At 46.3% G+C, this 26,897-nt stretch overlaps 1 protein-coding gene across 1 annotated transcript in view; it reads right to left on the reverse strand.

Moving 5' to 3' along the window:
• The window catches only part of LOC139245654 (IgGFc-binding protein-like), a 184,758-nt gene that overhangs the window by 5,060 nt on the left and 152,801 nt on the right, over positions 1 to 26,897 (reverse strand). Inside the window, exons 29-31 of the mRNA XM_070871233.1 lie at positions 21,753 to 22,001; positions 12,126 to 12,285; positions 5,414 to 5,519 (exon numbers count right to left, since the gene is read on the reverse strand). Of these exons, the coding sequence (XP_070727334.1) occupies positions 5,414 to 5,519; positions 12,126 to 12,285; positions 21,753 to 22,001 (515 nt within the window). The remainder of the gene's footprint in view (positions 1 to 5,413; positions 5,520 to 12,125; positions 12,286 to 21,752; positions 22,002 to 26,897) is intronic.

Raw genomic sequence — 26,897 nt, forward strand, 5'->3', positions numbered from 1 at the left:
CAGAGGCTGGCCAAACGCCGGAGGTCCGCTACGAAGTCCGGTATGCTCTGTCCTTCCCGACGTCGGTGGGTGTAGAATCTGTGTCGGGCCATGTGTACGCTGCTCGCCGGTTTGAGGTGCTCACCGATTAGTTTGCTGAGCTCTTCAAAGGTTTTGTCCGCCGGCTTCTGGGGTGCGAGCGACCGACAAGCGAAGGGCTCATCTCCTGACCAGTTGCGGACCAAAGACTTACGCGCTCATGAAGGACTTAGTAGCACCTGAAAAGCCGGCGGACAAAACCTTTGAAGAACTTAGCAAATTGATCAGGGAGCACCTCAAACCGGCGAGCAGCGTACACATGGCCCGACACAGATTCTACACCCACCGACGTCGGGAAGGACAGAGCATACCGGACTTCGTAGCGGACCTCCGGCGTTTGGCCAGCCTCTGTAAGTTCACAGACGCCTGCAGGGGGGCGATGCTAAGAGGGTATCGGTCATGCGGGAATTTTCCGCAAATTAATTGAGACCAAGGACTTAACCTTGGAAGCGGCGGCGTTGTTAGCTCAAACTTTCATAGCGGGGGAGGAAGAGACGGAAACGATATACGCGCGAGACAATACGCCGATGGATCAGGGAGTCAACATCATCAATGTGACTCAGAGCCCTGCAGGCAGGCAGGGGCAGTCCGACACTCCCCAGGCAGCAATAGACCCCAGAGTAGGACCTCAACAGAGACAATGGCAGGCTGAACGGACATTTACGTCATCAGTGGACAATGCGGCCCGGGATGGGGCCATTGACACCCACTAATAGGGCACTTAAGAGCAGTCAAAGGGACAGTCAGCGCGGAATGCCTGGCCATAGTCCCTTTGTTCCCAACAATGGAAACTTTAACTCATGTTGGAGGTGTGGGGGAAAACACTCAGCTAGATCCTGCAGATTTCAACAGTTTGTCTGCAGGAACTGCAATCTCAGTGGCCACTTAGCTCGAATGTGCAGGAAGTCTGCAACCAGACTAATATATGAGGCGGATGGACCAGAAGAGGGTTCTTTGAGGCAGGATGACTTTTAGGGCAAATCGATGGATGCCGAGGTTCAGCGGGTCCATGTGGCGAATATTCACAGTTCATGCACCAGAACGCCACCAATGATGATGAGGGTTTTATTAAACAGTATTTCTGTACACATGGAGCTAGACACTGGGGCCAGCCAGTCACTCATGGGCGTTCAGCAATTTGAGAAGCTATGGCCACTTAAAGCCAGTAGACCCAAACTAGAACGCATTGAGACACAATTACTGACTTACACTAAAGAAATCATTCCAGTGCTAGGCAGTGCAATGTTGGCCATCACACACAATGGGTTAGTGAATCGGCTGCCGCTCTGGATTGTCCCGGGAAATGGTCCCGCACTGTTGGGGAGGAGCTGGTTAGCCGAGATGAACTGGAAATGGGGGGATGTTCACGCAATGTCATCTGTGGAGCGAAGTTCGTGCTCACAAGTCCTACAACAATTCGATTCACTATTCCAACCTGACGTTGGGACTTTCAAAGGCACTAAAGTAGTGATACACATCACCCCGGACGCCAGGCCAGTGCACCACAAAGCCAGAGCGGTGCCGTATGTGATGCGGGAAAAGATCGAGAGCGAATTGGACCGGCTGTTGAGAGAGGGCATCATCTCGCCTGTTGAATTCAGCGACTGGGCGAGCCCCATCGTTACCGTTCTAAAAGCGGATGGCTCGGTCAGGATCTGTGGCAACTACAAGGCCACCATCAATCGGGTGTCCCTACAAGATCAATACCCGTTCCCGAGAGTAGAGGACCCCTTCGCCATGCTGGCAGGCGGCAAGCTGTTCACCAAGTTGGACCTCACTTCAGCCTATATGACCCAGGAACTGGCCGACAAATCTAAACTACTGACCACCATCACCACGCACAAGGGACTGTTCGTTTATAACAGATGTCTGTTTGGCATTCGATCAGCGGCCGCGATTTTTCAACGAAACATGGAAAGCCTGCTCAAATCCATTCCGGGAATGATCGTACTCCAGGACGACATCCTCACCCCGGGTCGAGACACCGAGGAACACCTCCACAACCTGGAGGAGGTGCTACGCCGACTGGACCGGGTAGGTCTGCGACTCAAGAAGTCTAAATGCATGTTCTTAGCTCCTGAGGTTGAGTTTCTGGGCAGGAGGGTTGCTGCAGATGGGATTGGGCCCACCGAATCCAAAACAGAGGCGATTCGATGAACACCCAGGCCTTGCAACACATCGGAGTTGTGTTCATTCCTGGGACTGTTGAACTATTTCGGGAACTTTCTGCCGAACTTGAGCACGTTGTTGGAGCCGTTACACGTGCTCCTGCGTAAGGGTTGCGATTGGTTTTGGGGGGACTGTCAGGAACGGGCTTTTGATCGGGCGCGGAACCTACTTTGTTCAAACAAGTTGTTGACCCTGTACGACCCCAGTAACAACTTGGTTCTGACATGTGCTGCATCGTCCTATGGGGTTGGGTGCGTGTTGCAGCAGGGTAACGCTGAGGGTCAACTACAAACTGTGGCTTATGCCTCCAGGTCGCTCTCTCAAGCAGAACGGGGATATGGGATGGTTGAGAAGGAAGCACTTGCATGTGTCTATGGTGTGAAGAAAGTGCATCAGTACCTCTTTGGTAGGAAGTTTGAATTAGAGACGGACCACAAGCCATTAACATCCCTGTTGTCAGACAGCAAGGCTGTCAATGCCAATACATCAGCTCACATACAGCGATGGGCTCTCACGCTGGCTGCTTATGACTACACCATACGGCACTGGCCCAGCACTGAAAACTGCGCTGACTCGCTCTGCAGGCTCCCACTGGCCACCACTGAGGGGGCAGCGGAGCAAAGCGCTGAGATGGTCATGGCTGTCGATGTCTTTGACAGCGCAGGCTCCCCCATCACAGCCCGCCAGATCAAAATCTGGACCAACAGAGATCCCCTCCTATCCCTGATTAATAAATGTGTCCTGACTGGGGATTGGACGCCTGCACACGGAGCATGCCCTGAGGAAGTCAGACCATTCCACAGACGGATGGATGAGCTCTCCATCCAAGCCGACTGCCTGCTATGGGGCAGCCGGGTAGTTATGCCCCAGAAGGGCAGGGAGGCATTCATCAGGAAACTCCACAGCGAGCACCCGGGCATTGTGCTGATGAAGGCATTGCCCGGTCACACGTTTGGTGGCCTGGAATTGACTCAGACCTGGAACACTGTGTTCGCAGGTGCACGACCTGTGCCCAGCTGGTTAATGCCCCCAGGGAGGCCCCGCTCAGCCCGTGGCCCTGGCCCACCAGGCCCTGGTCACGTATTCACGTAGACTACGTGGGCCCGTTCATGGGGAAGATGTTTCTCATCGTGGTGGACGCGTACTCGAAATGGATCGAGTGCATCATTTTGAATTCATGCACAACATCCACCACAGGGGAGAGTCTACATGCGATCTTTGCAACCCACGGCTTGACGGACATCCTGGTTAGTGATAATGGCCCGTGTTTCACAAGCTACGAATTCCGAGAGTTTATGTCGGGTAATGGCATCAATCACGTCAGGACAGCACCGTTCAAGCCGGCCTCCAATGGCCAGGTGGAATGTGCGGTCCAAATCATTAAGCAAGGGATGCTCAGGATTCAAGGGCCCTCCCTACAATGCCTCCTATCGCGCCTCCTGCTGGCCTATAGATCCTGCCCGCACTCACTCACGGGGGTCCTGCTCGCAGAGCTACGAATGAAACGGACACTCAAAACTCGGTTGTCCCTCATCCACCCAGTCCTGACCGACATAGTTGAGGGCAAGCGCAAGTCACAAAATGAGTACCATGACCGTAATTCGAGGGGGAGATGTATAGAAATAAATGATCCTGTATTCGTCCTCAATCACGCCATGGGGCCCAAATGGCTTGAGGGCACTGTAATTGACAAAGAGGGGAATAGGGTCATCGTGGTAAAACTCAACAATGGTCAGATATGCCGTAAGTATCTGGACCAAGTAAAAAAAAAGGTTCAGCATCGACACGGAGGAACCTGAAGAAGACCATGAGATGGAGCTCACCACACCGCCAGTGAATGAGCAACAATCAGAAGAATGCACAGTCCCTGCGGTCAGCCCAGACAGGCCGGAATCACCACAGGGGACAGACACTCACGTCAGCGTCCAACAACCAGAGCCCCAACTGCGGCACTCCACAAGGGAACGTAGACCACCTGAAAGACTAAACCTATGATTCCAATAAGACTTTGAGGGGGAGGTGATGTCATGTATGTAACACCACTGTATTACTGTACACATTTGACCTTGACCACAAGGGCTGCACTTGTGGGAGACTGCCCCATACCTGGGCATCCAGGTATATAAAGGGTTGGGTTGTCTGAGTGCTATAAATAAAGAGTTAAGGTCTGTGTGTGTGACCTTGTCCCCAGGATGTGCCTCGTGTGGTTTTATACTGTAGACTAAGGACTTTACAACGACAATCATGAACCCGTGGAGAGTTCGGCAAAAATGCAATCTTGTTATTCTTGAACTCATTCACCATCTCGCTAAAAAGCGGGAGGGTGGGGGGGGGGGGGGGGGAGACCTTAAAGGCACATTGGCGATGTTTCTGGACCCGGAAAAATCGCCCCCATACACGGGTTCACAGTATAATTTGTCCTTGTACACCAGTCACTGAAAGCAAACGTGCAGGTGCAGCAAGCAGTGAGGAAGGCCAATGGTATGTTGGCCTTCATTGCAAGAGGGTTTGAGTACAGGAGCAAGGATGTCTTACTCCAGTTATACAGGGCCTTGGTGAGACCACACCTGGAGTATTGTGTGCAGTTTTGCTCTCCTTACCTAAGGAAGGATATACTTGCCATAGAGGGAGTGCAGCGAAGGTTCACCAGACTGATTCCTGGGATGGCAGGACTGTCGGTATGAGGAGAGATTGGGTCGACTGGGCCTGTATTCACTGGGGTTTAGAAGAATGTGAGGAGATCTCATTGAAAGGTATAAAATTCTGACGGGATTGGACAGACTGGATGCGGGGAGGATGTTTACCCGGGGGCTGGGAAGTCTAGAACAAGGGCTCACAGTCTCAGGATACGGGGCGGGAAATTTAGGAGCGAGATGAGGAGAAACGTTCTCACTCAGAGGGTGGTGAACCTGTGGAATTCTCTACCACAGGAGGCTGTGGAGGGCAAGTCACTGAATATATTTAAGAGGGAGATAGATAGATTTCTAGACACAAAAGGCATCAAGGGGTATGGGGAGAAAGCGGGAATATGGTGTTGAGATAGAGGATCAGCCATGATCTCATTGAATGGTGGTGCAGGCTCGAGGGGCCGAATGGCCGACTCCTGCCCCTGGTTTTGATGTTTCCAGAATGGAGCATTTCACATAACGCGGTTTTTCATCAGTACCTGGTTCCAGACTGGCTTTCAAGTTGTGTTCGAACGGACCAGTGGTCATGGTGACTGTTTCACTCTCGCTCGCTGTGGCTCGGACATTCGCATCGCCCGGACAGTTCTAAATTGAAGAGAAATAGTTGATGATGATGGATGGGGAGGGTTGCTGACGGCCGACCTGAAGTGGGGTAAACTCAGAGCGAAACGCCTGCGACTGAAAACCTGGTGTAGGCCGCAGACTGAGGTGACACGTACTGGGTTAGTGGTTCGAGCAGCATTTCTGATCAGCACGGATTGTGAACTGAAGGTTAGATCAGAGGAGAGGGTGTCTACAGAGGAAAGCCATTCGAATGTGTCAATTTGGTCACCTGTGTGTTACAGTGATAAAATTCATGGCAAGAGTGCATTGCGGTGATAAACCAATGTCAGCTCGTTGAGTGGCTGGGTGTATAGTTAATTCCGTCAGCACTTGTATGTACTTTTGAAGGAACATGATTTATTGATCGTACGTACGGAATATAGGGCTAGATTTTTCTGTCCTTTGAGCTCCACGTTTCGTCCCGCAGGAGCAGTACTGAGGGAGCGCTGCACTGCGCTGTTGGAGGGGCAGTACTGAGGGAGCGCTGCACTGCGCTGTCGGAGGGGCAGTACTGAGGGAGTGCTGCACTGCGCTGTCAGAGGGGCAGTGCTGAGGGAGCGCTGCATTGCGCTGTCAGAGGGGCAGTACTGAGGGAGCGCTGCACTGCGCTGTCGGAGGGGCAGTACTGAGGGAGCGCTGCACTGCGCTGTCGGAGGGGGAGTACTGAGGGAGCGCTGCACTGCGCTGTCGGAGGGGCAGTACTGAGGGAGTGCTGCACTGCGCTGTCGGAGGGGCAGTACTGAGGGAGCGCTGCACTGCGCTGTCGGAGGGGCAGTACTGAGAGAGCGCTGCACTGCGCTGTCGGAGGGGCAGTACTGAGGGAGCGCTGCACTGCACTGTCGGAGGGGCAGTACTGAGGGAGCGCCGCACTGCGCTGTCGGAGGGGCAGTACTGAGGGAGCGCCGCACTGTCGGAGGGGCAGTACTGAGGGAGCGCCGCACTGTCGGTGGGGCAGTACTGAGGGAGCGCTGCACTGCACTGTCGGAGGGGCAGTACTGAGGGAGCGCCGCACTGTCGGAGGGGCAGTACTGAGGGAGCGCCGCACTGTCGGAGGGGCAGTACTGAGGGAGCGCCGCACTGTCGGAGGGGCAGTACTGAGGGAGCGCCGCACTGTCGGTGGGGCAGTACTGAGGGAGCGCCGCACTGTCGGAGGGGCAGTACTGAGGGAGTGCCGCACTGTCGGAGGGGCAGTACTGAGGGAGAGCCGCACTGTCGGAGGGGCAGTACTGAGGGAGCGCCGCACTGTCGGAGGGGCAGTGCTGAGGGAGCGCCGCACTGTCGGAGGGGCAGTACTGAGGGAGCGCCGCACTGTCGGAGGGGCAGTACTGAGGGAGCACCGCACTGTCGGAGGGGCAGTACTGAGGCAGCACCGCACTGTCGGAGGGGCAGTACTGAGGGAGTGCCGCACTGTCGGAGGGGCAGTACTGAGGGAGCGCTGCATTGCGCTGTCGGAGGGGCAGTACTGAGGGAGCGCCGCACTGTCGGAGGGGCAGTACTGAGGGAGCGCTGCACTGCGCTGTCGGAGGGGCAGTACTGAGGGAGCGCTGCACTGCGCTGTCGGAGGGGCAGTACTGAGAGAGCGCCGCACTGTCGGAGGGGCAGTACTGAGGGAGCGCCGCACTGTCGGAGGGGCAGTACTGAGGGAGCGCCATACTGCGCTGTCGGAGGGGCAGTACTGAGGGAGCGCCGCACTGTCGGAGGGGCGGTACTGAGGGAGCGCCGCACTGTCGGAGGGGCGGTACTGAGGGAGCGCTGCACTGTCGGAGGGGCGGTACTGAGGGAGCGCCGCACTGTCGGAGGGGCGGTACTGAGGGAGCGCCATACTGCGCTGTCGGAGGGGCAGTACTGAGGGAGCGTCGCACTGTCGGAGGGGCTGTACTGAGGGAGCATCGCACTGTCGGAGGGATAGTACTGAGGGAGCTCCGCTCTGTCGGAGGGGCGGTAATGAGGGAGCTCCGCACTGTCGGAGGGGCAGTACTGAGGGAGCGCTGCACTGCGCTGTCGGAGGGGCAGTACTGAGGGAGCGCTGCACTGCGCTGTCGGAGGGGCAGTACTGAGGGAGCGCTGCACTGTCGGAGGGGCAGTACTGAGGGAGTGCCGCACTGTCAGAGGGGCAGTACTGAGGGAGTGCCGCACTGTCGGAGGGGCAGTACTGAGGGAGTGCCGCACTGTCGGAGGGGCAGTACTGAGGGAGCGCCGCACTGTCGGAGGGGCAGTACTGAGGGAGTGCCGCACTGTCGGAGGGGCAGTACTGAGGGAGTGCCGCACTGTCGGAGGGGCAGTACTGAGGGAGTGCCGCACTGTCGGAGGGGCAGTACTGAGGGAGCGCCGCACTGTCGGAGGGGTAGTACTGAGGGAGCGCCGCACTGTCGGAGGGGCAGTACTGAGGGAGCGCCGCACTGTCGGAGGGGCAGTACTGAGGGAGCGCCGCACTGTCGGAGGGGCGGTACTGAGGGAGTGCCATACTGCGCTGTCGGAGGGGCAGTACTGAGGGAGCGCCGCACTGTCGGAGGGATAGTACTGAGGGAGCGCCGCACTGTCGGAGGGGCGGTACTGAGGGAGCTCCGCACTGTCGGAGGGGCAGTACTGAGGGAGCTCCGCACTGTCGGAGGGGCAGTACTGAGGGAGCTCCGCACTGTCGGAGGGGCAGTACTGAGGGAGCTCTCGGGTGGATGTAAAAGATCCCGGGGCCACTATTTGGAAGAAGAGCAGGGGGAGTTCTCCCCGGTGTCCTGGGGCCAATATTTATCCCTCAACCACCATCACTAACACAGACGATCTGGGTCATTATCACATCGCTGTGTGTGGGAGCTTGCTGTGCGCAAGTTGGCGTTTCCCACATTACAACAGTGAGCGCACTTCAAAAGTACGTCATTGGCTGTGAGGCGCTTTGAGACGTTCGGTGGTTATGAAAGGCGCTATATAAATGCTGGTATCTCTTTCTTTCAATGTGGATAATAAGAAAGGCGCCAGCTGAGTGGTAGATAGTGATGGAGAGAGGGAGACAGATTGTAAAATTTTGAAATTGAGGCGTTGCTTAACCGGGAGCCAGTGTAGGTCAGCGAGCACAGGGGGTGATGGGTGAGTGGGACTGGGTGTGAGTTAGGACACGGGGTCAGCGAGCACAGGGGGTGATGGGTGAGTGGGACTGGGTGTGAGTTAGGACACGGGGGCAGTGAGCACAGGGGGTGATGGGTGAGTGGGACTGGGTGTGAGTTAGGACACGGGGCAGTGAGCACAGGGGGTGATGGGTGAGTGGGACTGGGTGTGAGTTAGGACACGGGTTAGTGAGCACAGGGGGTGATGGGTGAGTGGGACTGGGTGCGAGTTAGGACACGGGTTAGTGAGCACAGAGGGTGATGGGTGAGTGGGACTGGGTGTGAGTTAGGACACGGGGGCAGTGAGCACAGGGGGTGATGGGTGAGTGGGACTCGGTGTGAGTTAGGACACGGGGGCAGTGAGCACAGGGGGTGATGGGTGAGTGGGACTCGGTGTGAGTTATGACACGGGGGCAGTGAGCACAGGGGGTGATGGGTGAGTGGGACTGGGTGTGAGTTAGGACACGGGGGCAGTGAGCACAGGGGGTGATGGGTGAGCGGGACTGGGTGTGAGTTAGGACACGGGGCAGTGAGCACAGGGGGTGATGGGTGAGTGGGACTGGGTGTGAGTTAGGACACGGGTTAGTGAGCACAGGGGGTGATGGGTGAGTGGGACTGGGTGTGAGTTAGGACACGGGGGCAGTGAGCACAGGGGGTGATGGGTGAGTGGGACTCGGTGTGAGTTATGACACGGGGGCAGTGAGCACAGGGGGTGATGGGTGAGTGGGACTGGGTGTGAGTTAGGACACGGGGGCAGTGAGCACAGGGGGTGATGGGTGAGTGGGACTGGGTGTGAGTTAGGACACGGGGTCAGTGAGCACAGGGGGTGATGGGTGAGCGGGACCGGGTGTGAGTTAGGACACGGGGGCAGTGAGCACAGGGGGTGATGGGTGAGTGGGACTCGGTGTGAGTTAGGACACGGGGGCAGTGAGCACAGGGGGTGATGGGTGAGTGGGACTGGGTGTGAGTTAGGACACGGGGGCAGTGAGCACAGGGGGTGATGGGTGAGTGGGACTCGGTGTGAGTTAGGACACGGGGCAGTGAGCACAGGGGGTGATGGGTGAGTGGGACTGGGTGTGAGTTAGGACACGGGGCAGTGAGCACAGGGGGTGATGGGTGAGTGGGACTGGGTGTGAGTTAGGACACGGGGGCAGTGAGCACAGCGGGTGATGGGTGAGTGGGACTGGGTGCGAGTTAGGACACGGGGGCAGTGAGCACAGGGGGTGATGGGTGAGCGGGACTGGGTGCGAGTTAGGACACGGGGACAGTGAGCACAGGGGGTGATGGGTGAGTGGGACTGGGTGTGAGTTAGGACACGGGGTCAGTGAGCACAGGGGGTGATGGGTGAGTGGGACTGGGTGTGAGTTAGGACACGGGGTCAGTGAGCACAGGGGGTGATGGGTGAGTGGGACTGGGTGTGAGTTAGGATACGGGGCAGTGAGCACAGGGGGTGATGGGTGAGTGGGACTGGGTGCGAGTTAGGACACGGGGTCAGTGAACACAGGGGGTGATGGGTGAGTGGGACTGGGTGTGAGTAAGGACACGGGTCAGTGAGCACAGGGGGTGATGGGTGAGTGGGACTGGGTGCGAGTTAGGACACGGGGTCAGTGACCACAGGGGGTGATGGGTGAGTGGGACTCGGTGTGAGTTAGGACACGGGGCAGTGAGCACAGGGGGTGATGGGTGAGTGGGACTGGGTATGAGTTAGGACACGGGGGCAGTGAGCACAGGAGGTGATGGGTGAGTGGGACTGGGTATGAGTTAGGACACGGGGCAGTGAGCACAGGGGGTGATGGGTGAGCGGGACTGGGTGTGAGTTAGGACACTGGGCAGTGAGCACAGGGGGTGATGGGTGAGCGGGACTGGGTGTGAGTTAGGACACGGGTCAGTGAACACAGGGGGTGATGGGTGAGTGGGACTCGGTGTGAGTTAGGACACGGGGGCAGTGAGCACAGGGGGTGATGGGTGAGTGGGACTCGGTGTGAGTTAGGACACGGGGCAGTGAGCACAGGGGGTGATGGGTGAGTGGGACTGGGTGTGAGTTAGGACACGGGGCAGTGAGCACAGGGGGTGATGGGTGAGTGGGACTGGGTGTGAGTTAGGACACGGGGGCAGTGAGCACAGCGGGTGATGGGTGAGTGGGACTGGGTGTGAGTTAGGACACGGGGCAGTGAGCACAGGGGGTGATGGGTGAGTGGGACTGGGTGTGAGTTAGGACACGGGGGCAGTGAGCACAGGGGGTGATGGGTGAGCGGGACTGGGTGCGAGTTAGGACACGGGGACAGTGAGCACAGGGGGTGATGGGTGAGTGGGACTGGGTGTGAGTTAGGACACGGGGTCAGTGAGCACAGGGGGTGATGGGTGAGTGGGACTGGGTGTGAGTTAGGACACGGGGTCAGTGAGCACAGGGGGTGATGGGTGAGTGGGACTGGGTGTGAGTTAGGATACGGGGCAGTGAGCACAGGGGGTGATGGGTGAGTGGGACTGGGTGCGAGTTAGGACACGGGGTCAGTGAACACAGGGGGTGATGGGTGAGTGGGACTGGGTGTGAGTAAGGACACGGGTCAGTGAGCACAGGGGGTGATGGGTGAGTGGGACTGGGTGCGAGTTAGGACACGGGGTCAGTGACCACAGGGGGTGATGGGTGAGTGGGACTCGGTGTGAGTTAGGACACGGGGCAGTGAGCACAGGGGGTGATGGGTGAGTGGGACTCGGTGCGAGTTAGGACACGGGACAGTGAGCACAGGGGGTGATGGGTGAGTGGGACTGGGTGTGAGTTAGGACACAGGGTCAGTGAGCACAGGGGGTGATGGGTGAGTGGGACTGGGTGTGAGTTAGGACACAGGGTCAGTGAGCACAGGGGGTGATGGGTGAGTGGGACTTGCTGAGATTTAGGACACGGGTCAGTGAACACAGGGGGTGATGGGTGAGTGGGACTGGGTGTGAGTTAGGACACGGGGTCAGTGAGCACAGGGGGTGATGGGTGAGTGGGACTTGCTGAGATTTAGGACACGGGTCAGTGAACACAGGGGGTGATGGGTGAGTGGGACTTGCTGAGATTTAGGACACGGGTCAGTGAACACAGGGGGTGATGGGTGAGTGGGACCATCTGAGATTTAGGACACGGGTCAGTGAACACAGGGGGTGATGGGTGAGTGGGACTTGCTGAGATTTAGGACACGGGTCAGTGAACACAGGGGGTGATGGGTGAGTGGGACTTGCTGAGATTTAGGACACGGGTCAGTGAACACAGGGGGTGATGGGTGAGTGGGACTTGCTGAGATTTAGGACACGGGTCAGTGAACACAGGGGGTGATGGGTGAGTGGGACTTGCTGAGATTTAGGACACGGGTCAGTGAACACAGGGGGTGATGGGTGAGTGGGACTTGCTGAGATTTAGGACACGGGTCAGCCGAGTTTTGGACCACCTGCAGCAGGAATCTTGCAATAAACAAATACTCACGGCGAGAATAAAACAGGCTTTACTTACTGCTGTGCATCGCGTGGTCTGGATATTACACAGTCTGATTTGGCAATGCAGAAACACATCATTCACATCCCCAACAAACTTAAAGACGGTGAAGGAGAATCGGCCGATGGGAGACACACCAGTTTCGTCCATTTGGACCTCGCTCACACTGTTCGGGCACCTGAGCAATATCGGTGTGGTAATTAATATCATATAATTCATCTTATAGAACTCATCTCCCATAATTCATCTCCCATAATTCAGCTCACAGAACTCATCTCACATAATTCATCTCACATAATTCATCCCATATAATTCATCTCACATAATTCATCTCAAATAATTCATCTCATATAATTCATGTCACATAATTCATCCCATATAATTCATCTCACATAATTCATCTCACATAATTCATCTCACATAATTCATCCCATATAATTCATCTCATATAATTCATCTCACATAATTCATCTCACATAATTCATCTCACATAATTCATCTCACATAATTCATCTCATATAATTCATGTCACATAATTCATCCCATATAATTCATCTCATATAATTCATCTCATAACTCATCTCACATAATTCATCTCACATAATTCATCTCACATAATTCATCTCACATAATTCATCTCACATAATTCATCCCATATAATTCATCTCATATAATTCATCTCATAACTCATCTCACATAATTCATCTCACATAATTCATCTCACATAATTCATCTCATAACTCATCTCACATAATTCATCTCATAACTCATCTCACATAATTCATCTCATATAATTCATCTCATATAATTCATCTCACATAACTCATCTCACATAATTCATCTCATATAATTCAACTCACATAATTCATCTCATAATTCATCTCATAATTCATCTCATAACTCATCTCACATAATTCATCTCACATAATTCATCTCACATAATTCATCTCACATAATTCATCTCATAACTCATCTCACATAATTCATCTCACATAATTCATCTCATATACTTCATCTCATATACTTCATCTCATATACTTCATCTCATATACTTCATCTCACATACTTCATCTCACATACTTCATCTCATATACTTCATCTCATAATTCATCTCACATAATTCATCTCATATAATTCATCTCGTAATTCATCTCATAATTAATCTCATAGAACTCATCTCACATAATTCATCTCATATAATTCATCTCGCATAATTCATCTCCATAATTCCTCTGATATAATTCATCTCCATAATTCATCTCACATAATTCATCTCACATAATTCATCTCACATAATTCATCTCACATAATTCATCTCACATGATTCATCTCACATGATTCATCTCACATGATTCATCTCACATAAATCATCTCATATAATTCATCTCATATAATTCATCTCATATAATTCATCTCATAACTCATCTCACATACTTCATCTCATATACTTCATCTCATAATTCATCTCACATAATTCATCTCATATAATTCATCTCATAATTAATCTCATAGAACTCATCTCACATAATTCATCTCACATAATTCATCTCACATAATTCATCTCACATAATTCATCTCATAACTCATCTCACATAATTCATCTCACATAATTCATCTCATATAATTCATCTCACATAATTCATCTCACATAATTCATCTCACATAATTCATCTCATAACTCATCTCATAACTCATCTCACATAATTCATCTCATCTCATATAATTCATCTCACTTAATTCATCTCATATAATTCAACTCACATAATTCATCTCATAATTCATCTCATAATTCATCTCATAACTCATCTCACATAATTCATCTCATAATTCATCTCACATAATTCATCTCATAACTCATCTCACATAATTCATCTCACATAATTCATCTCATATACTTCATCTCATATACTTCATCTCATATACTTCATCTCATATACTTCATCTCATATACTTCATCTCACATACTTCATCTCATATACTTCATCTCATATACTTCATCTCATAATTCATCTCACATAATTCATCTCATATAATTCATCTCGTAATTCATCTCATAATTAATCTCATAGAACTCATCTCACATAATTCATCTCATATAATTCATCTCGCATAATTCATCTCCATAATTCCTCTGATATAATTCATCTCCATAATTCATCTCCATAATTCATCTCACATAATTCATCTCACATAATTCATCTCACATAATTCATCTCACATAATTCATCTCACATGATTCATCTCACATAATTCATCTCACATAAATCATCTCACATAAATCATCTCATATAATTCATCTCATATAATTCATCTCATATAATTCATCTCATAACTCATCTCACATACTTCATCTCATATACTTCATCTCATAATTCATCTCACATAATTCATCTCATATAATTCATCTCATAATTAATCTCATAGAACTCATCTCACATAATTCATCTCACATAATTCATCTCACATAATTCATCTCACATAATTCATCTCATAACTCATCTCACATAATTCATCTCATATAATTCATCTCATATAATTCATCTCACATAATTCATCTCACATAATTCATCTCATAACTCATCTCACATAATTCATCTCATATAATTCATCTCATATAATTCATCTCACTTAATTCATCTCATATAATTCATCTCACATAATTCATCTCATATAATTCATCTCATAACTCATCTCACATAATTCATCTCATATAATTCATCTCATATAATTCATCTCACATAATTCATCTCATATAATTCATCTCATAACTCATCTCACATAATTCATCTCATATAATTCATCTCATATAATTCATCTCACTTAATTCATCTCACATAATTCATCTCATATAATTCATCTCATAACTCATCTCACATAATTCATCTCATATAATTCACCTCATATAATTCATCTCACATAATTCATCTCATATAATTCATCTCACATAATTCATCTCATATAATTCATCTCATAACTCATCTCACATAATTCATCTCATATAATTCATCTCACATAATTCATCTCACATAATTCATCTCACATAATTCATCTCACATAATTCATCTCACATAAATCATCTCACATAATTCATCTCACATAATTCATCTCACATAATTCATCTCATATAATTCATCTCATATAATTCATCTCATATAATTCATCTCATATAATTCATCTCACATAATTCATCTCACATAATTCATCTCACATAATTCATCTCATATAATTCATCTCATATAATTCATCTCACATAATTCATCTCATATAATTCATCTCATATAATTCATCTCACATAATTCATCTCACATAATTCATCTCATAACTCATCTCACATAATTCATCTCATATAATTCATCTCATATAATTCATCTCATATAATTCATCTCATAACTCATCTCACATAATTCATCTCATATAATTCATCTCATATAATTCATCTCACATAATTCATCTCACAACTCATCTCACATAATTCATCTCACATAATTCATCTCACATAATTCATCTCATAACTCATCTCACATAATTCATCTCATATAATTCATCTCATATAATTCATCTCACTTAATTCATCTCATATAATTCATCTCACATAATTCATCTCATATAATTCATCTCATATAATTCATCTCATATAATTCATCTCACATAATTCATCTCATAACTCATCTCACATAATTCATCTCATATAATTCATCTCATATAATTCATCTCATATAATTCATCTCACTTAATTCATCTCACATAATTCATCTCACATAATTCATCTCATAACTCATCTCACATAATTCATCTCATATAATTCACCTCATATAATTCATCTCACATAATTCATCTCATATAATTCATCTCATATAATTCATCTCATATAATTCATCTCATAACTCATCTCACATAATTTATCTCACATAATTCATCTCATATAATTCATCTCACATAATTCATCTCATATAATTCATCTCACATAATTCATCTCATAATTCATCTCATAATTCATCTCACATAATTCATCTCACATAATTCATCTCACATAATTCATCTCACATAAATCATCTCACATAATTCATCTCACATAATTCATCTCATATAATTCATCTCATATAATTCATCTCACATAATTCATCTCACATAATTCATCTCACATAATTCATCTCATATAATTCATCTCACATAATTCATCTCATATAATTCATCTCATAACTCATCTCACATAATTCATCTCACATAATTCATCTCATATAATTCATCTCACATAATTCATCTCACATAATTCATCTCATATAATTCATCTCATATAATTCATCTCACATAATTCATCTCATATAATTCATCTCACATAATTCATCTCATATAATTCATCTCATAATTCATCTCACATAATTCATCTCATATAATTCATCTCATATAATTCATCTCACATAATTCATCTCATATAATTCATCTCATATAATTCATCTCATATAATTCATCTCACATAATTCATCTCACATAATTCATCTCATATACTTCATCTCATAATTCATCTCACATAATTCATCTCATATAATTCATCTCATAATTAATCTCATAGAACTCATCTCACATAATTCATCTCACATAATTCATCTCACATAATTCATCTCACATAATTCATCTCATAACTCATCTCACATAATTCATCTCATATAATTCATCTCATATAATTCATCTCACATAATTCATCTCATATAATTCATCTCATAACTCATCTCACATAATTCATCTCATATAATTCATCTCACATAATTCATCTCATATAATTCATCTCATAACTCATCTCACATAATTCATCTCATATAATTCATCTCACATAATTCATCTCATAATTCATCTCACATAATTCATCTCACATAATTCATCTCACATAAATCATCTCACATAATTCATCTCACATAATTCATCTCACATAATTCATCTCATATAATTCATCTCATATAATTCATCTCATATAATTCATCTCACATAATTCATCTCATATAATTCATCTCATAATTCATCTCATATAATTCATCTCATATAATTCATCTCACATAATTCATCTCATATAATTCATCTCATATAATTCATCTCACATAATTCATCATATAATTCATCTCATATAATTCATCTCACATAATTCATCTCACATAATTCATCTCATATAATTCATCTCATATAATTCATCTCATAACTCATCTCACATAATTCATCTCACATAATTCATCTCATAACTCATCTCACATAATTCATCTCATATAATTCATCTCATATAATTCATCTCATAACTCATCTCACATAATTCATCTCATATAATTCATCTCACATAATTCATCTCACATAATTCATCTCATATAATTCCTCTGATATAATTCATCTCCATAATTCAACTCCATAATTCATCTCACATAATTCATCTCACATAATTCATCTCATAATTCATCTCACATAATTCATCTCACATAATTCATCTCACATGATTCATCTCACATGATTCATCTCATATAATTCATCTCATATAATTCATCTCATATAATTCATCTCACATAATTCATCTCACATAATTCATCTCATAACTCATCTCACATAATTCATCTCACATAATTCATCTCACATAATTCATCTCACATAATTCATCTCATAATTCATCTCATAATTCATCTCACATAATTCATCTCATATAATTCATCTCACATGATTCATCTCACATAATTCATCTCACATAAATCATCTCATATACTTCATCTCATATACTTCATCTCATATACTTCATCTCATATACTTCATCTCACATGATTTATCTCACATAATTCATCTCATATACTTCATCTCATATACTTCATCTCATATACTTCATCTCATATACTTCCTCTCACATAATTCATCTCATATAATTCATCTCACATAATTCATCTCATATAATTCATCTCGTAATTCATCTCATAATTAATCTCATAGAACTCATCTCACATAATTCATCTCATATAATTCATCTCGCATAATTCATCTCCATAATTCCTCTGATATAATTCATCTCCATAATTCATCTCCATAATTCATCTCACATAATTCATCTCACATAATTCATCTCACATAATTCATCTCATAATTCATCTCACATAATTCATCTCACATAATTCATCTCACATAATTCATCTCGTAATTCATCTCATAATTAATTTCATAGAACTCATCTCACATAATTCATCTCATATAATTCCTCTGATATAATTCATCTCCATAATTCATCTCATATAATTCATCTCCCATAGTTCATCTCATAATTCATCTCACATAATTCATCTCACATAATTCATCTCACATAATTCATCTCACATAATTCATCTCATTTAATTCATCTCATTTAATTCATCTCATTTAATTCATCTCCATAATTCATGTCATATAATTCATCTCATAATTCATCTCATATAATTTATCTCCATAATTCATCTCATATAATTCATCTCATATAATTCATCTCCCATAATTCATCTCATAATTCATCTCCCATAATTTATCTCCATAATTCATCTCACATGATTTATCTCACATGATTCAGCTCACATAATTCATCTTATATAATTCATCTCCCATAATTCATCTCATAATTCATCTCACATAATTCATCTCACATAATTCATCTCACATAATTCAGCTCACATAATTCAGCTCACATAATTCAGCTCACATAATTCAGCTCACATAATTCATCTCACATAATTCATCTCACATAATTCATCTCACATAATTCATCTTATATAATTCATCTCACATAATTCAGCTCATATAATTCATCTCACATAATTCATCTCACATAATTCATCTTATATAATTCATCTCACATAATTCAGCTCACATAATTCAGCTCATATAATTCATCTCATAATTCATCTCATATAATTCATCTCACATAATTCATCTCACATAATTCATCTCACATAATTCATCTCACATAATTCATCTCACATAATTCATCTCACATAATTCATCTCACATAATTCATCTCACATAATTCATCTCATATCTTTGGTATATTATAAAATATTACATAATTAATAAGTTGTTAGTACTCTTTTATATGACACCATTCATATGATACAATATAATTACTACGTTATAAAAGATAATTCCCGTACTATAATCAATATATTATAAATTATAATATAATTCATACAATATCATTAATCTATTATAAAATATGATATAATTAATATCATTAATATATATAATATATTACTGAACTACGGAACAGGCTCGAGAGGCCAACTAGCCCACTCCTGCTCCCATTTCTTATACTCAATATATTATTAAGCATAATGAACATAATATAAATTATTTAATGGTTATAATACAATTAATGTTGCAAAATATATCATGAACATAATATAATAATACAATTTAGTAGAACAAATGTTAATCGGTGGATAATTGAAAAGTCTCCACCATTGACGTATATTTCCCACATGCGTCTGGTGGAACATTCCACAGAATCAGAGCAGGCCATTCATCCCATCGAGCCGATGGCGTCTCTTTCGAAGAGCCACCCAGTTAGTCCGCCGCCCCTGCTCTTTCCCCTCCCCCTATTTATCGAACTCCCCTTTGAATCTACCATTGAATCTGTTCCCACTATCTCTCCAAGTGAATGGACCATTTAATCCCGGGCACCATCCCGGTAAATCTCCTGCGCACCCTCTCTAAGGTCGTTGTTCCTAAAGTGCAGAATTGGACACGATACTCCAGCTGGAAGCGAACCAGTATTTTACTGAGGTTCGGCATAACTTCCTGGCTTTTGTCCCCTATTTATAAAGACAAGTATCCCATGTGCTTTTCAACAGCCTTATTAACCTGCCTTGCCCCCTTCAAACATTGGTGTACAAACCCGCCCCCCCCAGGTCTCTCTGTTCCTGCACCTCTGTTGAAGTGTTACCATTTATTTTATACTCCCTTCTCCTCATTCGTTCTACCAAAATAGATCACCTCGCACTTCTCGGCGTTAAACTGCCTCTGCCCTGTGTCTGCCCAACTCACCAGTCTGTTGATGTCTTCCTGAGGTCTGTCACTCCCCTCCTCACCGTTTACTATATTTCCAAGTTTCGTGTCATCTGCGAACTGTGACCTGATGCCCTGTGCACCCATGTCCAGGTCATTAATATATATCAGAAAGAGCAGAGTTACCTATACCGCCCCCCTGGGGAACACACCTGTGTACCTCCCTCCCGTCTGAAAGGCAACCCTTCACCTACTCTTTGCTCCCTGTCTCTTTCCCGATCTTGTATCCATTCTGCCGCTGCCCCGTTAATCCATGGGCTCTGACTTTGCCGACAAGTCTATTGTGCGGCACTTTATCAAAGGCCTTTTGAAAGTACATATACCCAGAGCGGCCCTCGGCCTGCGAGCACGATCGGAGAAGGCCGGGAAGCAGAAGGAGCAGTGTACCATTCTAGGGAGGAGCACGTGCTGGAGCAGGAGAGCGACGGCAGTGAAGAGTGATGTCAGCAAGGTCCAGGTCGGTGATTGGAGTGTGGGCAGGTACAGCAGGAGCTCAAGGTCGGGGCGAAGGAGCGGCCAGAGATTGTAGAGCAATGTGATCGGGGCCCAGGAGAGGCATATGTTCGGGGCCCAGGAGAGGCGAGGGCCTAGGGGCAGCACGGGCCCAGCCCACACTGTGCGATATGTGTGCGCACTGGGTCCGTGCAGCAGAGCAGGTCTCCGGTCGTCCTGGTTAACCCTTGCCACTGGACCAAGACCTCGCTCTGTCAAGCCCCGTGTGGTGGCTGGTGTGCAACGGTCACCCCACGTTAAAACAATCCACCCACAGGCATCTTCCACCCTTCAGGATGTAGTTCGGGATCCGGAGTATTAGGTCCTTCATTGAAACACCTGTGAACTCATCCCTTTTTGGTGTGAAAGCAAGACTCCCTATGATGATGATGACACACAGGGGATGGAGTATAAAAGCAGGGAAGTCTTGCTCCAGTTTTATTGGTGAGGGTATTGGTGAGGCCACACCTGGAGTACTGCGTGCAGTTTTGGTTTCCATATTTACGAAAGGATACACGTGCTTTGGAGGCAGTTCAGAGAAGGTTCACTCGGTTGATTCCGGGGATGAGGGGGTTGACTTATGAGGAAAGGTTGAGGAGGTTGGGCCTCTACTCATTGGAATTCAGAAGAATGAGAGGTGATCTTATCGAAACGTATCAGATTATGAGGGGGCTCGACAAGGTGGATGCAGAGAGGATGTTCCCACTGATGGGGGAGACTAGAACTAGGGGGCATGGTCTTAGAATAAGGGGCCGCCCATTTAAAACTGAGCTGAGGAGGAATTTCTTCTCTCAGAGGGTTGTAAATCTGTGGAATTCGCTGCCCCAGAGAGCTGTGGAGGCCGGGACATTGAATATATTTAAGGTGGAGATAGACAGATTTTTGAGCGATAAGGGAGTGAAGGGTTATGGGAGGCGGGCAGGGAAGTGGTGCTGAGTCCATGATGGGATCAGCCATGATGGTATTAAATGGCGGAGCAGGCTCAAGGGGCCGAATGGCTCCAGTTTTCTATGTTGTTAACAGACAGGGGTAAGTAACATGGTGGAGGGTTTGAGGAAGAGAGTTCCACGACACACAAACCATTAATAAGTTTACAAACATACTCACTGATTTGTTATCAGGCCCCATTTTGTTGGCGATGAAGGGTCTCGAACCGGTGTTGTCCAGCATGTTGCCAAGGTTACTACAAACTGATTGGGGTCTATGCCCGAGGCATTGATCTTGATGTAAACCCTGTCATCAAAGTCGATTTTGATTGGAGTCTCTGTGAAGGGCTGTGTGTACCGTGGGTCGCTGTAAATCGTCATTCTTGCTTCGTAACGCCCCTCACCGGAAGGCAAGACCACGGTTACAACACTGTTCAAGGAAACAGAGACAAACTGGACTGAAATACAATGCATGAGTAAACATAGAAAGATAGAATCACAGACAATAGGTGCAGGAGTAGGCCATTCGGCCCTTCGAGCCTGCACCACCATTCAATAAGATCATGGCTGATCATTCCCTCAGTACCCCATTCCTGCTTTCTCTCCATACCCCTTGATCCCTTTAGCCGTAAGGGCCACATCCAACTCCGTGTTGAATATATCCAACGAACTGGCCTCAACAACTTTCTGTGGTAGAGAATTCCACAGGTTCACAATTCTCTGGGTGAAGAAGTTTCTCCTCATCTCGGTCCTAAGTGGCTTACCCCTTATCCTTAAACTGTGACCCCTGGTTCTGGACTTCCCCAACATCAGGAACATTCTTCCTGCATCTAACCTGTCCAGTCTCGTCAGAATTTTATATGTTTCTATGAGATCCCCTCTCATCCTTCTAAACTCCAGTGAATATAAGCCTAGTCGATCCAGTCTTTCTTCATATGTCAGTCCTGCCATCCCGGGAATCAGTCTGGTGAACCTTCGCTGCACTCCCTCAATAGCAAGAATGTCCTTCCTCAGATTAGAAGACCAAAACTGAACACAATATTCCAGGTGTGGTCTCATTGGAAACTCAGAGGATTAATAATGGGGAACATGGAGATGGCAGAAACCCTGAACAAATATTTTGCATCAATATTGTTAGAGGACACTAACAATAGTCCTGATGAAATGCATCCCAGGGTATTAAAAGAGATGGCGGAAGTTATAGCAGATGCATTTGTAATCTACCAATATTCTCTGGACTCTGGGGAGGTACCAACGGATTGGAAAGCAGCTAATGTAACGCCTCTGTTTAAAAAAGGGGGCAGACAAAAGGCAGGTAACTATAGGCCGGTTAGTTTAACAGCTGTAGTGGGGAAAATGCTTGAAGCTATCATTAAGGAAGAAATAGCGGGACATCTAGATAGGAATAGTGCAATCAAGCAGACACAGCATGGATTCATGAAGGGGAAATCATGTTTAACGAATTTACTGGAATTCTTTGAGGATATAACGAGCATGGTGGATAGAGGTGTACCGATGGATGTGGTGTATTTAGATTTCCAAAAGGCATTCGATAAGGTGCCACACAAAAGGTTACTACAGAAGATAAAGGTACGCGGAGTCAGAGGAAATGTATTAGCATGGATAGAGAATTGGCTGGCTAACAGAAAGCAGAGAGTCGGGATAAATGGGTCCTTTTCGGGTTGGAAATCGGTGGTTAGTGGTGTGCCACAGGGATTGGTGCTGGGACCACAACTGTTTACAATATACATAGATGACCTGGAAGAGGGGACAGAGTGTAGTGTAACAAAATTTGCAGATGACACAAAGATTAGTGGGAAAGCGGGTTGTGTAGAGGACACAGAGAGGCTGCAAGGAGATTTGGATAGATTAAGCGAATGGGCTAAGGTTTGGCAGATGGAATGCAATGTCGGAAAATGTGAGGTCATCCACCTTGGGAAAAAAAAACAATAAAAGGGAATATTATTTGAATGGGGAGAAATTACAACATGGTGCGGTGCATAGGGACCTGGGGGTCCTTGTGCATGAATCCCAAAAAGTTAGTTTGCAGGTGCAGCAGGTAATCAGGAAGGCGAATGGGATGTTGGCCTTCATTGCGAGAGGGATAGAGTACAAAAGCAGGGAGGTCCTTCTGCAACTGTATAGGGTATTGGTGAGGCTGCACCTGGAGTACTGCGTGCAGTTTTGGTCACCTTACTTAAGGAAGGATATACTAGCTTTGGAGGGGGTACAGAGACGATTCACTTGGCTGATTCCGGAGATGAGGGGGTTACCTTATGATGATAGATTGAGTAGACTGGGTCTTTACTCATTGGAGTTCAGAAGGATGAGAGGTGATCTTATGGAATCATTTAAAATAATGAAAGGGATAGACAAGATAGAGGCAGAGAGGTTGTTTCCACTGGTCGGGGAGACTAGAACTAGGGGGCACAGCCTCAAAATACGGGGGAGCCAATTTAAAACCGAGTTGAGAAGGAATTTCTTCTCCCAGAGGGTTGTGAATCTGTGGAATTCTCTGCCCAAGGAAGCAGTTGAGGCTAGCTCATTGAATGTATTCAAGTCACAGATAGATCAATTTTTAACCAATAAGGGAATTAAGGGTTACGGGGAGCGGGCGGGTAAGTGGAGCTGAGTCCACGGCCAGATCAGCCATGATCTTGTTGAATGGCGGAGCAGACTCAAGGGGCTAGATGGCCTACTACTGTTCCTAATTCTTATGTTCTTATGTAATATCCCAACAGTGGATAGTCAAGGAGCTATAGGAGGAACTTAACACAACCAGAGTACTTAAGAAAGTGGCCCTAGAAATAGTGGCTGCATTGGTGGTCATTTTCCAACAGTCTATCGACTCTGGATCAGTTCCTATGGACTGGAGCTAATGTAACACCACTTTTTAAAAAAGGAGGGAGAGAGAAAACGGGGAATTATAGACCGGTCAGCCTGACCTCAGTAGTGGGGAAAATGTTGGAATCAATCATTAAAGATGTAATAGCAGCGCATTTGGAAAGCAGTGACAGGATCGGTCCAAGTCAGCATGGATCTTTGAAAGGGAATTCATGCTTGACAAATTTTCTAGAATTTTTTGAGGATGTAACTCGTAGAGTGGACAAGGGAGAACCAGTGGATGTGGTGTATTTAGACAAGGCTTTTGACAAGGTCCCACACAAGAGATTGGTGTGCAAAATTAAAGCACGCGGTATTGAGGGTAATGTACTGACGTGGATAGAGAACTGGTTGGCAGACAGTAAGCAAAGAGTAGGAATAAACGAGTCATGTTCAGAATGGCAGGCAGTGACTAGTGGGGTACCGCAAGGTTCAGTGCTGGGACCCCAGCTATTTACAATATACATTAATGATTTAGACGAAGGAATTGAATGTAATATCTCAAACTTTGCAGAGGACACTAAGCTGGGTGGCGGTGGGAGCTGTGAGGAGGATGCCAAGAGGCTGCAGGGTGACTTGGACAGGTTAGGTGAGTGGGCAAATGCATGGCAGATGCAGTATAATGTGGATAAATGTGAGGTTATCCATTTTGGTAGCAAAAACAGGAAGGCAGAATATTATCTGAATGGTGACAGATTAGGAAAAGGGGAGGTGCAACGAGACCTGGGTGTCATGGTACATCAGTCATTGAAAGTTGGCATGCAGGTACAGCAGGCGGTGAAGAAGGCAAATGGTATGTTGGCCTTCATAGCGAGAGGATTTGAGTATAGGAGCAGGGAGGTCTTACTGCAGTTGTACAGGGCCTTGGTAAGGCCACACCTGGAATATTGTGTTCAGTTTTGGTCTCCTAATCTGAGGAAGGACATTCTTGCTATTGAGGGAGTGCAGCGAAGGCTCACCAGACTGATTCCCGGGATGGCAGGACTGACATATGAGGAAAGACTGGATCGACTAGGATTATATTCACTGGAGTTTAGAAGAATGAGAGGGGATCTCATAGAACATATAAAATTCTGACGAGATTGGACAGGTTGGATGCAGGAAGAATGTTCCCAATGTTGGGGAAGTCCAGAACCAGGGCTCACAGTCTAAGGATAAGGGGTAAGCCATTTAGGACCGAGATGAGGAGAAACTTCTTCACTCAGAGAGTGGTGAACCTGTGGAATTCTCTACCACAGAAAGTTGTTGATGCCAGTTCGTTGGATATATTCAAAAGGGAGTTAGATGTGGCCCTTACGGCTAAAGGGATCAAGGGGTATGGAGAGAAAGCAGGAATGGGGTACTGAGGTGAATGATCAGCCATGATCATATTGAATGGTGGTGCAGGCTCGAAGGGCTGAATGGCCTCCTCCTGCACCTATTTTCTATGTTTCTATGATTTTATCTTTACAGTAGAGGACACTTACAATATTCCAACTGTGAACGTAACATAACATAAGAACATAAGAATTAGGAACAGGAGTAGGCCATCTAGCCCCTCGGGCCTGCTCCGCCATTCAACAAGATCATGGCTGATCTGGCCGTGGACTCAGCTCCACTTACCCGCCCGCTCCCCGTAACCCTTAATTCCCTCATTGGTTAAAATAAGTACAGTGACCCCGACATGTGGACAGAGGATAGTCAAGGGGCTATAGGGGGGAGGAACTGAACACAATCACAATCACTAAGGAGGTGGTACTCAGTAAGATAATGGGACTAAAGGCAGATAAATCCCCTGGACCTGATGGCTTGCATCCTAGGGTCTTAAGAGAAGTAGCGGCAGGGATTGTGGATGCATTGGTTGTAATTTACCAAAATTCCCTGGATTCTGGAGGTCCCAGCAGGTTGGAAAACTGCAAATGTAACGCCCCTATTTAAAAAAGAAGGCAGACAAAAAGCAGGAAACTATAGACCAGTTAGCCCAACATCTGTGGTTGTGAAAATGTTGGAGTCCAGTATTAAAGAAGCAGTAACAGGAGATTTGGAAAAGCAAAATTCGGTCAGGCAGAGTCAGCATGGATTTATGAAGGGGAAGTTATGTTTGACATATTTGCTGGAATTCTTTGAGGATGTAACGAACAGGATGGATAAAGGGGAACCAGTGGATGTGGTGTATTTGGATTTCCAGAAGGCATTTGACAAGGTGCCACATAAAAGGTTACTGCACAAGATAAAAGTTCAGGGGGTTGGGGGTAATATATTAACATGGATAGAGGATTAGCTAACGAACAGAGAACAGAGAGTCGGGATAAATGGTTCATTCTCGGGTTGGCAACCAGTAACTAGTGGGTTGCCGCAGGGATCAGTGCTGGGACCCCAACTATTTACAATCTATATTAACCACTTGGAAGAAGGGACTGATTGTAACGTAGACAAGTTTGCTGACGATACAAAGATGGGAGGA

Source organism: Pristiophorus japonicus, unplaced genomic scaffold (genome assembly GCF_044704955.1).
Source record: "Pristiophorus japonicus isolate sPriJap1 unplaced genomic scaffold, sPriJap1.hap1 HAP1_SCAFFOLD_228, whole genome shotgun sequence".
Classification (NCBI taxonomy): Eukaryota; Metazoa; Chordata; class Chondrichthyes; family Pristiophoridae; genus Pristiophorus; species Pristiophorus japonicus.